The 12528-nt window shown below is 29.9% G+C and overlaps 1 protein-coding gene across 2 annotated transcripts in view; it reads right to left on the bottom strand.

Annotated features, from left to right (window-relative positions):
• The window catches only part of LOC145293972 (nuclear RNA export factor 1-like), a 63243-nt gene extending 53882 nt beyond the window's left edge, over positions 1 to 9361 (bottom strand). For both annotated transcript variants that reach the window (XM_080140854.1, XM_080140855.1), the window contains exon 1: positions 9204 to 9361. In XM_080140854.1, the coding sequence (XP_079996980.1) occupies positions 9204 to 9267 (64 nt within the window). In that variant the 5' untranslated portion in view covers positions 9268 to 9361. The remainder of the gene's footprint in view (positions 1 to 9203) is intronic.
• Between the last annotated feature and the right edge of the window lie 3167 nt (positions 9362 to 12528).

Genomic DNA, 12528 nt, shown 5'->3' with positions numbered 1-12528 from the left:
TTTCTCAAACTAACAGTTTGAGTGAAATAAGCATTGTTTAATCAATATTTTCACAAAAAAAATTATAATTGCAAAAAATGTCATGTGATTTTAATAAGTTTCCGATGAAATTTTAAATGCAAAATTTCCCTTGTAAGCATGAACGTGTAAACATCAGCGTCAGAATTGTTTTATAACCTTACAAATGAAAAACATTGAGATCGCAAGTCATTAAGAAAAGAATAATTTTATAAATGGTAGTATTTCTACTAAGAGTTAATTTAAAGTATTGGTAGAAAGAACAGTGAAAAAAGAAGTTTATAACTTTCATAAGTAAATAATCATTTTCTTTAAAATTTAAATTCTATATAATCATTAGTAAAGAACTGCATTATCTCATTTCTTAATGAATAATAAAATTTAAGAATAGAGTAATATAATTGCTAAAATTTACTTTTTGAACAGCATTTTACACACATTTTATTTCAAAGAAAACAAGCCGCATGTGTGTTGTCTCTCTCTGATGTTACATGTGAGATGATGCCACACAAAATAGTGAAAAAAATGATGAATGTGAGAAGTGCGAAGGGCCAACGATGCCTTCACATTTCCGCCAAGTTTCAGAAAAATCTAATGGATCGAGCAAAAGTTATGAGGTAAAAAGTGTCATTTTTTGAAATTTGGGGCCATTTGTGACCCCTTTTGAGCTCCTGGGAATGCCACATCCCAGTGAAAATGGACAAACTGTGCAATTTCACACCTTAAGACATGTATATTTGAATTCAGTACCATGGAAAACCACTATGTAGACAAAGTTTTTGAGTAATATGAAAAAAGAGCTCCAAAAAGGAATGTTTTTTAGCCCTAAGAGTCCCAGAGGGATGTGAACCAGAATTTTGCCAAATTTATATTAAGAGCAATGACCGCCACATTTTGGCCAAGTTTCAGGAAAATCTAATGGATGGATCAAACGCTATGGGGCAAAGTGTCATTTTGGGGCATTTTTTTTTTTTACCTCTTTTGAGCCCCTGAGGACGCAACGGGAATTTTTGCAAAATAAAAAATATTTTACTGTGCATATCTATTGTAGCAAAATTTCAGGAAAAACTAACGGATGGTTATTTAGCACTGAAAACATAGGTCCCTCTCCGATAAGTCGGGGGATCAAAACATTGATAAACAACTATCAATAATTTTAGAGTATTATTGAATAAAAAAATTATACAAAGTTAAATAGGATATCTTTTAGAGAAAGATAAAGAAACTTGTGTACCTTCAAAAATATTCTAAATAAGCATTTTGTTTTATTACAACATTAAATTAATCCAACAAAATTATTACACCTCCCGTGATCCGTACTTTTATCATTTTATTTTTGAATTTTTTGGGGGAGGGGGGGGGTTATTATGCAATTTTTAGTTCAATAAAGTTTGTACATATTTCAACAATTATTAGGAAATTAAAATTAAAATACCAAATTAAAGAAATTTAATTTGGTATCTTAAAATTTTTTATTATCGTTGAAATAATTTTATAGATTTTTAAAATTGATTTATTCGGATTTGAAATTAGAACATATTTTTCAACATTTTTCACTAATTTCTTTTTAAATCTTAGATATAGAATTTTTTCCTTTTTCGAAATTAAATTTGGTCTATTATTAGGTAGGTGCAAAATGAATGCCAATGCTGAAAATGTATAAACATTTTGATCTCTCCCTTTATTTAAAAATCCACCAAAAAAATCAAGAAATTAATCAATTTTATTGAAATTTTCAGTATTTATTGGTCATGGAATATAATGAACACATTTTTATTTAAATCTTAGTGGAAATGTATTATTTCGGTTAAACAAAAGATACCTTTACTGAAGTTTTAGGGTTTTCTGTAGTAAAAAAATTAAAAAAAGTTTTTTTAAAAATACATGAATTTTTACTTTTATGAAAATAAAGCATTGTAAATTATAACAATTAAAAATTTTTTTAATTTTTATAGGAACATTACGAAAAAAGCCTCTAAAGTCTGTATTAATGAATTCGATATAACTTAATTTCTCAAACTACCGATATTATCATTGAATTAAGCATTGTTTTATTTAATATTTTCACACAAAAAAAATTATAATTGCAAAAAATATTTCTACTTTTTTTTTAAATTACAGATTTCACATATTTATATGTAAGATTTTACTTTATATTTTACTTGCCTGCATAAATGTGAAACTGTCAGTTAAAACATAATTTTTACATAATCTTGAAAAATAAAAAATTTTAATTTAAAAACAGGAACATAGAAAAATAATTAAATTCAAAAATGGTGAAAATGATACAAACGTTCAAGATAGGAATGTACGGATGCATGTCTGGGAAAAAAAAAAACTAGCACTCCCTACCTTTTTTTAATTACATGATGTCATTTTCAGACAGCCTTTTTCGACTGTCTCAGATATGGAGCTTTCGGATTATCGATGTTTACAAAATTTCTGCTTGTTGCGTTTTTGCAAAGGGCAGAATCCTTTGATTTTGGAGGCTAATTAAACTATTTTTTGTATAAACAAGGTGTTTTTTTTATTATTATTATTTAATTCAATATCTTAGGACTTTCTTTGCAATAGACACAGAAAACTTATCTTTCAAAGGATTTTTACATTGAATTTAACTTTCAAAATTTAGCTAAATTGGTTAGCTTACCGTGAAAACATTTTTCATAACTTTTTTTTTTCACGTGTACAGATATTTTTTCCCTTAGGGAAATTAACTTTCAAATACAATCAAAAAGTAGTCGGAAACCTAAAAAAATTATGATAAATCGACTTTCAAAACTATGTCCCCCCATCTTTATTCGCCCATTTTTGCCCATACCTATCATCTTTCAAACAATCAAAATTTAGAAGTAAACTAAAAAAATGATTGATAAGCCTTTTAAAAAGCATAAGGGAATGTTTTTTCTTTTTTTTGGGGGGGGGGGACATTTTGCCCATACCTACTTTAAACACAAATACATTTATACAAGTAGATGGAAGAGTAACTTATCCAGCCTTTAAGATTTATTTGTTGCATATCTGTTTATTTTGTTTGCTCCTTTTTTTTGTTTGGTTAACTACAGTTAAAAATAAATTCAAATATAAGTTCTTTGATCGTAACCCTACTCTCTGAAACAGGGGTGGTGGATAAACTCTATAATAATGTGCTTCATGTCGATATTTTTTATTAAATCGTTTTTAATGCAAACATGCATAGGTAAACAAGAATAGTATTTGCCAATTATATTTTTTTTAAAATCTGCAAATAAATAAAAATGTCTTTCATTAACCCAAAACACGATCCCTAAATTAGAGTTAGCAACAATAAAATTGTAGAGGAGGATACAAAAAAAAAAAAAAAAAAAAAAGTTAATTTAATTTAATTCAAACCTTGCTTTCAGTAAGAGAAAAGATAGGTCAAGTGGTACTCAATCATAACTAGGGCTATGACAAGAGAATATTCCTTTCATTGTTTTGACTCTTGAGTATATATCAGACACAGTTAATCAATAGAGAACCACATCACTATCTAAAAATATAGATAGTGACTGATATATACTCGAGAGTCAAAATAAGAATATTCTCTTGTCATAACCTTAATCATGACATAGCCTCCTCCATTTTAATCTGTACGATCTTTCAGCTGCCAACCACCTTAAAAATCTAACAAAAGCAAATCCCTCCAATTTTTTTCTTAAAAAAAGTGCACAGATGGAAACAGTACCCCCTCTGTATTTTTTTATTTTTGTCTTTTTTCAATTTTTTTAGTAGATTATCGGATGGACATTAGTTTACCAGATTATCAAAAAAAAAAAAAAAAAAAAAAAAAAAAAAAAAAATCTTTTTAAAAGTCAATATTTAAATATTTGTAGTGGTGCTTAGCTTCTAATGCAATGTTCTAGTAAATTGATCACATATTTTAGAACCACTTGACGTTTTTAGACTAAATTTCATGAATTTAGCCTTTTTTAAATTTTGCTTTCTCCAATTATTTTATATACATATTTATGGTTTTCGTTACTCAACATTTACAAATGTTTTACCCAGATAATTTTTTTTTTTTTATATACACATTCCCCAAGTTGTGTCACCCGACATTTACAATCTAAGGGTAATGAACGTGTGCTAGAGTACCAACTAAAGACTTACCTTTAAAACGTATCCAGGTCTGTATTCTGTATTGTTTTCACGGGTTGCTATGTTTGTTTTCGCATGAAAACAATACAAAATACAGACCCAAATACTCCCCAAAACCAACTTTTTAAAGATAAGTCTTTTATATTTACAGCATCACCAATCAATTTTTTTAGGTATGGGCATTAATGGCAGAAAACCGATGGTGCGGGGAGGTGGGTATAATTTTGAAAGCAGGTTTATCATAATTTTTTTGTAGGTTTCCGATTACCTTTTGACTGTATATGAAAGATTAAAGCAAAAAAAAATTAACTTCCAAAAGGAAAAAAATATTTGTACACGTGAAAAAAAGTTATAAAAAATGTTTTTATGGCGACATTCTGAAACTGACAAGATCAGCTAAATTTTGAAGTTAAATAAATTAATTGTAAAAACCTTTTGAAGGATAAATATTAGTTTTCTGGGACTATTTCAAAGATGATTAGTAAAGTCCTAAGATATTGAATTAAATAAAAAATTAAAAACACCTTGAAAGTTTTACTTTAAGCAGTTTATTTTTACTTTATTTTATAATGAGAAAAATTCACTAGATCTCGTTAAATCATTAATAAGCAAAAATCAAAAATGCAACGTGTACAAGGAGGCCTAGACAAAATTGTTGATCATGTATTAATGCCGCAAGAATTACAGGACGTAAAACAGAATTTTTTTAATGTTATAGAAAGGTTGTTGAGAGATGAAGTCCATATGGCCACATCAATAGGTTTAATTTGTAATTTCATCATGGTGTTTACAAACACAATAAAGTTATTCACGAGGATAACTATTGATCCCCATGATGAAACTTTACACACAAACCATAGGTTTGTGGTCACACGAAAAAGGAAAATGTACAGCCCAGCAACAACGAAAGAAATGTTCAATCAACATTTGTTGGAATTTGTGTGGCAGAGAAGGAAATCGAGTCAGGTATTTCCTAGTATATCATGTATCCGAGAACAACATTTTTAATTATGTTTATTTGTTTGTTTCTGTATTTAATAAAAATCGTTTAATGTTGTATCCTAATATTGTTTCAATTTCATTTTATGTCAATTTCAATATGGTTTCATTTTAATTTTAAAATTATTTTACAACATTTAGATCAATACAAATCTTCGCTAGAGACATTTTCGTAGCAATGCTCACATGTATCAGAACGTGTAAGCATATAATGTTGCATTTTGGCCATCCGTGCACATGGAATAAAGGAACTATATTACATTCCGCATGTAGTGATACAGCAAACAGGCTGGAACTTTCCAGAACATGACTATATAAAGATTACACCGCCAAAATTCCAACCGTCCAAGATGCACTTCTACAAGTAAAGATCACCGCTGTCCATGCTCAACACGTACACCTCATACTCACAGTCTATTCAGACGTAAAACACTTGCCGAGAATGTCACAAAAATCAAATCAGTTTATTGCAGTTTCGCTTCAGATTTCTTCATCCCGACATGTGTCTAAAAAACTTCACCCTTGAAACGTTAAATCATCCATCATGGACTTTATGCGTGCTACAGACAAAAATCAATCGGTTTTTCTCTTCAACACACATCGTGGAAAATTACGATATCAAACAAGAATTATTCTTTTTTAATCAAATTTTATTTTGAATTACTATTCTCGTGATGAATACGCATGCATGAATTTCGCTTACATGGTTTAATGATGGTTTTTCTCTCAGAAAATAAGCACATTATATTCAAGCCATATGTGACAGTGTTCATAAAATCAGTAATTTTAAACTCCATATTGTTTTCACAAAATCCTCACTGCATAATGAACATTCATTACATGTAAACACTTATGCTGGAATGCTTTGAGCTAATTTTTCATATGCTATGTTATTTCATATTAATATAGCGATCTTGAGTTCTTTGTTAGGTGTCGTTATTTTTATATTTTTATTTTATGTATGTGAGGATGTGATTTGTTGACACTCTTGTTATCTTCAACGGTTCTGTGGATACTCTACTACTTTTGACTTCTAGAGATTCCTGCACCTGCAACCTCAATCTTAAAAATTGACAGATCCTCATTATGAATTGGATGTCGACTCACAACCTTGCAAGTTAGTGATGACAACACTTTACACTTCATTTTAATATTCTTACACAATAATTACGTCAATTTCAATATCCAATTAAATGACATTCTTACAGACGATGTTCCCTCAAATATGTCCCAGTATTTTCTTCATATTTTGCTTTATCTAAACTATAAGAGGAACGCATTCTAACCTTGCAAAAGGTGTCTGGGCAGCCCTGTCGGCATTCTTCAGTAGATGCGCCTCAGGCAATAAGCAATAAACCTCAATGAGAGAAAACAAAGCCTAGACGCGCATGGGCCTTCCTAGAACTGCACAAGACCAGCATCACACCTCAATGGGGAAAAGGTCGGTGCTTGTACAAAAAAAGGCAACAGATTTTTTTTTTTTTTTTTTTTTTTAAATAAAGATTGCAGAAACAGGGGACATAATTGATTGCTTATTTTAGCATATTTTAGATTACTTTCAATTTTTGCTTGTTTGTTATTTAAAATTTTTTTTTTTTTTTTATTAAAAAAATATTTTTAATATAAATTTACGAAATCAGAACTGGGAATTATACAAATTTGATTTTAAGTATTATTTTTGCTGTTGTTTAACTAAATTCATAATCATGCAGCAGTGCACTACTGCAGCAAAAACTTAAACCCAATAAATTCGTAGATAAAAAAAAATTTTAAAAATACATAGACGGCGGAAGAGTACCCTTAGAGTTATTTCCCTTTCTATCTTGTTAATTTCTTTGTTTATCGGCCATATTGGAAATTTTTTTTTTTTTTTTTTTTTTTTTAGCGTTTATGATTACATTTCTAATAAGTAACTTTATTATTTTCCTCATCTTAATCTATATAAAAATAAGCCAGTTAACATTTTTAAAAAGTCAAATTCGTCATGTTCAACACTTATCCAACGAATGTTATATTTCGTTTTCTATTGTGTTATGTGGCACAACACTAAACGAAAAAGGTTGCAATAAGTGATCTGCCGTTTGAGATAAAGATACCCATATTATTCAAGTGACTGATAAACATAATTGGTGCTAATGCATTTACTGATGCGCGCTATTTTTTAAATCGTATTTCCAAGTTTAATTAACATTTTTTTTTTTATTCAATTGTAAGGTTAAAGTGCAGAATAGGTACAAAACACGCTCCCCTCCGCATGTTAAGAATGGTTTTTTTTTTTGGTTTTTTTTTTAAATAATGTTATTATTTCAGCACGGATCAATAAGTGCATGAGTACCACATAATTTAATAGAAATTATAACTTAATGTATAAATAAAAAGTGGCAGGTGTTGAATACATATCCTCCGCTAAATGCCCCCTCCCAGAAATAAAGAGATTCTATTTTTTAAAAGATGACGATGAACACCCTGAAAAACTTAAAGGTAACAAAAAAAAAAAAAAAAAAAAAAAAAAAAAAAAAGGTATTTGGGTTTGTATTACTGTACACAGGTTCGAAAAAGTTGTCAAAAAACAAATATATAACAAATAAATGTTATCAAAGGCAAGATAAGTTACTTTTCTACCAAACTGGATATATTTTTCGTGTTTTTATTCAGTGTAACGTTTATTCAGCTCGAAAAACATAGTGTTTACCGATGTATTGGAAAATTCAAGATGGCGTCTGACTCCCTCTTTAACACGTTAAGTTTGGGAAAAGAGGTTATAAATAAAAAACTGGATAAATTACTGTTAAAAACTCGCTCAATATATGTTACCGTGACATAGGTTGACATATATTCGGCGGGTTTTTAATAGTATTTTGTCTAGTTTTTTATTTATAACACTTTTTCCCAAACTTACGGTGTTAAAGAGGGAGTGAGGTGCCATCTTGAATTTTCCAATACATTGGTAAACACTATATGTTTTTCGAGCCGAATAAACATGTTACATTGAATAAAACACGAAAAATATATCCAGTTTGGCAGAAAAGTAACTTATCTTGCCTTTGATAACATTTATTTGTTATATATTTGTTTTTTGACAACTTTTTCGAATCTATGTGTACAGTAATACAAACCCAGGTATTTTTTACGACAGTACCCATCCCAGCGTAGTATAAACATCTCCAATCTCCCCATGTTAAGGACGGCTTTTGAGGTTGGGGAATGTTTATTCCGAAAGCCTTCTTAACAGGAGGAGGTTGGGGAAAACCTTCATGGGGTATTTATACTACTCGGGGTGGGTAACTCGTAAAAATATACCGAATTTAATTTGAACATCCAATCTAAAAAATAAATAAAAAATAGCATAGTGGTCTGTATGCAAAAGCCCTCCAAAATAAAATCCGATTAGAACCTTGGGTGGGTTTCTGTCAGTATCTTGTTAAATTTTCTATTTTGGAGCAATTATCGGGACTCCAAAGATGACCGTCTCATAGTTTCTTCTGACTTAATACTTGTTTTTTGAACTGAATAAACGCTTCAACGCAAGTTAAAACGAAAACAAAAAACTTGGTACTTAGGCATTTATCGTGCTAAAATAAAATTATTTAGAACGCAATAATTATGGGAGGGGTGTAAACTATTCTGTATTTTTATCTAATACACGCACCCATTTTCGTTATATACTCGTTTTTCTTTTTTTTTGGGGGGGGGGTACCGCTTTTTGTTGTCTATAGTAAAAAAAAAAAAAATACGCGTACATACAATACGCGTGTATACCAGTTTCTTTAAAACTTTCAAGAGAGGTTTCTTTAAAACTTTCAAGAGAGGTTTAAAAAATTATCAAATAAAACAGCTAATATTAAGTATTATTTTATTGAAGAAAATTATACAAGCAATTGTATCAGGACAAATTAAGTTAAGAATAATCCACCTTATTGCAAATAAGAGAACGTATATTAACCACGAGTGTTTTTGTAAAAAAGAAACATGGCGAACAAGCTTTCTTCCTTTTTATCTTTTTTTTTTTTCTTCTTTCAAAGTAGTTTATATACATAAAGAAAATAAAACAATTAGTAAATACATACCAAACACAGAACGGGATCCATCTCTTCCAGTAGTGACTGAAAAATTTCCTCGACGATTACTCATTTTCTAATTATTTGATACTTTTGATATGGAGAAACGGAGAATTACTTCGTGGACGCAGATATGACGTCACGGTTTTTCCTTGTTTTGTGTTTTTTTTGGGGGGGGGGGGACGTGTCGTGGTAAGAAAAAGCCGTGCCGACATCTAGCGGTAAATATCAAATCAAAGGAAACGTAACTCCACTTATGTCATTTCTTTTATTTTTTAAGATTTTCTTATAAATTATCATTGTTGTTGTTGTTGTTGTTGTTGTTGTTAATAATAATAATAATAATAATAATAATAATAATAATAATATTTATTTATTTATTTATTTATTTTTTGTTTATTCTTTTTCACATCAGATAAGACATGTTGCTACTTAAAACTTAACGGTCCACTATTTGGGATCGTGTCTAACAGAGTGTGTGGGATGTTAAACAGCGAAATGTCTGTTGTTCACATTACATTTAAACTTCTTAAAGGTTAGTACAGCCAGAGAAGCAAGAAAACAGACCTTAAATATAATTACTTTGGTTAATACAGAGATAAGTTATAGGCGAGTAATTATTTACTATGACTAAATAACATTTGTTTATTCGCTGGTAAAATAAACTTCAATCGCCAATCATAGAAAATCTCCATTGTTTATTTATTTAAAATAGTTTTCACGTGGATTCAAATATGGTCATAGAAGCAAACGGGAAGTAAAAAAAAATTAACAAAAAAAATAAATAAATAAAAACAGGTGAATTTGAGTGTCCCTGTTTACTTGCATCTCCAAGAGGGCAGAGTAAGATACAATGTTGGTTTTTAATATAGGCAAAATTCAGCGTCAAAAAGAAAAAGGGACGCTCTAAATCGAAACAAAAAATAAAATTGCCTCAATCTAGAAAGATTTCTTCTTTCACTGACCAAAAATAGAACAGATGAACTGTACTAGTATCAAAACAGATACTGCACTTACATCAGTAAATTATGAGTTCTAAGTGTTGAACGAAGTATATATATATATATATATATATATATATATATATATATATATATATATATAAAATGAAAATTACAATTGAATTTACCAAAATGATCAAAGATGGTAAAATTAAAGTAAATTATAAATATTAAAGAATTAATATTTATAATTATAAATATTAAAGAATTGATATTTATAAAATTATCTCAGCCAGACATAAAAGCTCGATAAAATCAAATAGGAAATACAGCTTATAATATGAGCAAACAGTTAATAAAATATGTTAAAAAACACTTTGAAATGAGTTAAAAATATATATATATATACAGTGATGATCATATTTATTGGCACGGTAAAATAAAAGTTAAATTTTGTCTAATAAATTCTAAAAAAGGGATTAAATTAAAGAAAATAACAAAGTATATTATTTATTTTTAACTGGCCTTTCCGATGCAGCAATCGGATTTTAGAAAAAATAAATAACAAAGGAACAACAAACATAATTGCAAAAAACCCTTGTTCAAAATTATTGGCACGGCTTTGTTTTTCTTTTAGTATCAGTATAATATCAATCAATTTCCGGTTTACGTGCTTTCTGAACTTTTTTATAGCCATATTATGCTTGTTTAACGCTAATTCAGTAAATAATTTTTTTCAGATAATTTTTAGATAGCGATTTATTTAAACTATTATAAGTGACTAAATTATAATTTTCAATCGCCATGGTTAAAACTAAGGAACACAGCGAAGACATCAGGAAGCTTGTTGTAGCATGCCATACCAATGGGGAGGGCTATGATAAGATTTCAAAGAAGCTAAACCTTCCCAAATCCACTGTTAGAGCCATAATAAACAAGTTCAAATCGCAAGGCCACGTTATGAGTTTAGAGGGTAGAGGGAGAAAAAGGATTCTTTCCCCAAGAGATGAACGGAAAATTGTTCGACAAGTAAAACAAAACCCAAGGATCTCTGTTGGGGAGATTGTTGATGAACAGAGCACCTCTGGAGTGAATGTATCTCGACATACAGTTGGTAGAGTTTTGAAGAGAGCTGGTTTAAAAGCATGTCGTCCCAGAAAGACTCCCTTATTGAAGCCTATGCACCTGAAAGCAAGGCTAGCCTTTGCAAAACGTCATATTGATAAAGATGTTGCATTCTGGAAACATGTTCTATGGACTGACGAAACGAAAATAGAGTTATTTGGCCATAATAAAGTGTCTTATATTTACAGAAAATCTGGCGAAGCTTTCCTGCCTAAGAACACCATACCCACAGTGAAGCACGGTGGAGGCAGTTTGATGTTTTGGGGATCCTTTGCTGCCTCTGGACCAGGGCGACTTGTTAAGGTCACAGGTAGCATAAAAAAGGAAGATTATGTTAAAATATTGGATGAAAACCTGAAAGACTCTACTAAAGAGCTCTCACTTGGTCGTCGTTGGTGGTTCATGCAAGATAATGACCCAAAGCATTCGGCTAAACTGACTAAGAAATGGCTTGAGGACAATCATATTAATGTTTTGGAGTGGCCATCACAAAGCCCAGACCTTAATCCAATTGAAAATTTATGGAGAACATTAAAATTGAGGGTAATGCAAAGGAAGCCTAAGAATCTTATTCAATTGGAGGATTATTGTCAGGAAGAGTGGGCTAAAATTACTACTGAAGAGTGCAACAACTTGGTTGTAAACTATGAAAAGCGACTGAGGAAGGTAATCAAGGCCAAAGGCTATACAATTGATTATTAAATAAATCGTGCCAATAATTTTGAACAAAGGTTTTTGCAATTATGTTTGTTGTTCCTTTGTTATTTATTTTTTCTAAAATCCGATTGCTGCATCGGAAAGGCCAGTTAAAAATACATAATATACTTTGTTATTTTCTTTAATTTAATCCCTTTTTTAGAATTTATTAGACAAAATTTAACTTTTATTTTACCGTGCCAATAAATATGATCATCACTGTATATATATATATATATATATTGCTCTGTCCCTATGTAAGTTTATGTGCATATGTATGCATATATATATATATCAAGAAGTTTGACTCATGTCCAGGTAACCTACATCTAAAATTTCAAGTGTTTAGAATTGGTGGAGGAGTTTGGTAGAGTCTGCAAAAATCAACTCTTTTAATTTTGACCTCTTGGCAACCAAATTTTCACCCAAAAACTGATTAAAAAGCTTGCTGCATGACTGAATACTCTTTATGTAATTTTTTTTTTTTTTTACATAGGCATAACCACTTATCAAGGCACAGAGACCACTCGAGGATAAGGGTTAAGAGTGTACAGTAGTCAATTGTACAATAT

Source organism: Euprymna scolopes, chromosome 15, assembly GCF_053919585.1.
Source record: "Euprymna scolopes isolate OS-2025 chromosome 15, ASM5391958v1, whole genome shotgun sequence".
Taxonomy (NCBI): Eukaryota; Metazoa; Mollusca; class Cephalopoda; order Sepiida; family Sepiolidae; genus Euprymna; species Euprymna scolopes.
The sequence above is the reverse complement of the archived record's forward strand: the minus strand, read 5'-3'. Positions and strand labels throughout refer to the sequence as shown.